This window comes from Pinus tabuliformis, chromosome 2_2, assembly GCF_031772625.1.
Source record: "Pinus tabuliformis cultivar Carrire ecotype Pingquan chromosome 2_2, CPIR1, whole genome shotgun sequence".
NCBI classification, from domain to species: domain Eukaryota; kingdom Viridiplantae; phylum Streptophyta; class Pinopsida; order Pinales; family Pinaceae; genus Pinus; species Pinus tabuliformis.
Genome location: NC_142300.1, coordinates 875,347,832 through 875,350,931, shown reverse-complemented (window position 1 = coordinate 875,350,931; position 3,100 = coordinate 875,347,832). Strand labels below are relative to the sequence as shown.

The 3,100-nt window shown below is 34.5% G+C and overlaps 1 protein-coding gene across 1 annotated transcript; it reads right to left on the bottom strand.

The window, feature by feature from the left end:
• Positions 1 to 253: 253 nt before the first annotated feature.
• Positions 254 to 2,505, bottom strand: LOC149195780 (desmethylxanthohumol 6'-O-methyltransferase-like). Its single transcript, XM_089408806.1, has 4 exons — positions 1,677 to 2,505; positions 874 to 938; positions 682 to 757; positions 254 to 572 (listed from the first exon to the last, which is right to left on the bottom strand). The coding sequence occupies exons 1-4, from the start codon at positions 2,467 to 2,469 to the stop codon at positions 508 to 510; spliced, it is 999 nt and encodes a 332-aa protein (XP_089264932.1). The 5' UTR covers positions 2,470 to 2,505; the 3' UTR covers positions 254 to 507.
• Between the last annotated feature and the right edge of the window lie 595 nt (positions 2,506 to 3,100).

The window sequence follows — 3,100 nt, the reverse complement described above, 5'->3', positions numbered from 1 at the left end:
CACTTTTAAAGACAATTGCTAATTGGTCTTCGATATTCATTACAATTAATAATATAGGTCACGAAGAAAATGCAAGTTACTCCAAAAGCAAAGGGCTCCTTAGTTGGTTTACCGGTTATGAAAATGTGCATATAAAAGTTTATTTTTCAAAATTATAATAATCATTGATGATGTGAGATACAGATTCTATCAAACTGATATCGACAAATTGTAAACCAACCATTACGAACTGCATTATCACAACTTATAAAACTGGGAACAAATATTTTATTTCATAAAATATCTGATGATGAAAATATAATTTGACTTGCTCCAATAAACAAACCAACTAAAATACAAATTGATCTTATACTTCGTAAATAAAACATAAGGTGACTTGCTACAGTAAACAACGATACTGAACTGGAAATTGGCTTTGCACATAGCACTCGTACTAAAATAGAATCTGCTCCTCCACTTAGCATTTGAGTGCTTCAATAATTTTAGGGAGACTTCCTTTCCTTCCAACTATCTTAGACAGAGAAAATCCAGCTGACTGTAAAATTCCATTCCATTGCTCCCGAGTTCTTTCTCTTGCTCCAGGGAAACCATTCAACATAGCTATATCCATGAGTTGACCAGATCCTATTGGATCACTGTCTTCGGTTATATCTAAAACTGCATCTACTATTATTAATTTACCTTTATCAGAAGTGGCCTTGTAACACATTTTAAGTAGCTTGATGCAGTCCTCGTCATCCCATAGATGTAGTACGTGCTTTTAATATTGACAATTCCACAGAAAATCGAATCAGTAAGAAATGCACATACTATTGTAGAATCCAACTCAGTAACATCAATAAGGCTTTTTACTTATAATGGTATACATCTAACCTTCATGAGAATCGCATCTCCAGAGGGCACGCTTTCAAACATGTCTCCACTAATGTGCGTGATACCTGGAAGAGCAGTAACATATTTATATTAATAAAACTAAATTTTTAAATAAGGTTATTTAACCTTATAGCGGTATTCTACATGTTTTAATTTTCTTTTTGGAGATTTCCTCATTAAATTTGTATTTGCTAGAAATTCAAGGAGAATTTGTTAGAATTACAAAATTGATCTATAAACTCACCACAATATTAATGTTTTATGGGTTTTTCAGAGTTATAAATTTATTTATATATGTAGAAATATATTAAAAAAAAACAACAGTATATCAAAAAATTCTAGTTTAATTTAAAAGAGTAATTAAGATATCTCAATAAATAAAATAATACATTAAATTTATTAGTGATGAATAATAAAGAATAGATATGCTTTACAAAATTATTGAATTAATACACCTGATATAAGAGGACTTAATTTGTATTAAAAGGATTTTATTTTTTTAGCTATTTAGTTATTAATTAAAGATGATACCAGTTATCTGTATCTCAAATGAAGATTAATCACATCATTAAAATTTGGTCTACTTTTGGAACTAACTAATGTGATTATCTAAACATAAACCACATTAATTGGTTCAAAACATAGACCAAATCTTAATAATATAATTATTCTGAAAAACATTCTCATTTGCAATATAAATTACAAAAGTCCAAATTTACATCCCAATTAAACTCGCTCAAAATATATGAATGGGTTAAATGGGAATACCACGAAGAGTGAGTAAAATAACGAAAAGGTAATACCAGGAAGAGCGGGTGCTGTTGCAATGACGTGAGGAAGATCAAAATTGATGGCGTGGATGTGAGGATACACGGCGATAATTTGACTAATCGCTTCTCCGTGCCCTCCGCCCAAGTCGACCAGCGTGTTGACGTCTTTGAAGCCATCATAAGTTAAGATCTCCCTCATGTCCACCTTTGTGAGCGAGAGCATCGCTGCGTTGAAGACGTTGTTGACCTCCGGGTTGGCTGCTGCATAAGACCAAAAATCCTGGCCATTGCCAGCAGAATTCTTGAAATTATCGCCCACATGGAGCACTCGCTCGTGAATGTGGTCCCAGCATTGCGTCAGAAGAGCGTGGGTTTGCATGAGAGCCAGGGGAGCGAGGCTTAAGGGACTAATGTCCTCAGAGACGAAGTAGGTTTTGGTGAGATTGGTAAGCGTGTATTCCATGGTCATGGCCTCGGCTGTTCCGTTAATTTCCTGGGCATCTTTTGTTGGCTTGATCGCCTTCAAGATTCCCATGGCAGAAAGGCAAGCAAGAATGCGCGAGAGGGCGTCCATGTCGGGAGCTTCAGAGGGGAGTTGGGAGGCAATCTGTTGGACGGAGAGAGGGGAATCCGGGCCCGCTCTCCAAATGATATCGGGGATTTTAAGACGAAGAGCACATTTTAGAAGAAAGGGGTTCACTATAGAAAACGCCATTCTCAGGGCCGAAGCCTGCAGGAAGGCTTCCTCGTTCGTTTCTAGGATATCCATGGCAGAACACTCTAGCAGCTTGACATCCTCGGGGGCTTCCATAGCCATACCTTTCATTTCCCTCGCCGAGAGCGCTTCAATTATCAAAGAGGTGGGGTGTCAAATATATAATATTTCGGGGACACCTCCATCACATTTTCTACGGGTTTGACTTGGCAAGATGGATGCAATTATTGCCTTAGCCATTATCTTTCGGTAAGAACGATGAAATGAATTTATACTGGAAAAACAATATATAAAAAGATAAAGTTCGCATATGAGATATTTTGCAAAAACATTAATTAATTTTAGATGTACATGCACATATTCTTGAAAATAAAGGTTAACAAAAATATTATCCAAAACATATTAAAATGGTAAAGGTATAACGTTATCGTAATATTTTTTTTGCTATTTGATTGACTTTTGCAAATATTTCACTCACTCTCATCCTTATAACACATATCCAGATGAGGGTTATAATGGAAGAGTGCAAAATATTAATATGTGAATGGAGATATTAATATGTTTTTGCGATGAAAATGGAAATAAAATATAAGAAAGACGCTTTATAAATATTGAGACTATAAATGTGATAAGAGATATTAGATAAAACTTTATAATAAGTTTAGTAAATCAATATTAAATATGACTTTAATAAATATGTAAATTTATATTAAAGATGACGTATTGAAAATCATTTCCTCAT

Bases quoted from the DNA above. Each gene is read 5' to 3' on its own strand.
- LOC149195780 (XM_089408806.1), bottom strand. From the start codon at position 2,469: ATGAAAGGTATGGCTATGGAAGCCCCCGAGGATGTCAAGCTGCTAGAG. The intron at 939-1,676 runs GTATTACCTTTT...CTGCTCTTCCAG, and splicing joins AACAGCACCCGCTCTTCCTG to GTATCACGCACATTAGTGGA. The intron at 758-873 runs GTTAGATGTATA...CAATATTAAAAG, and splicing joins GAGATGCGATTCTCATGAAG to CACGTACTACATCTATGGGA.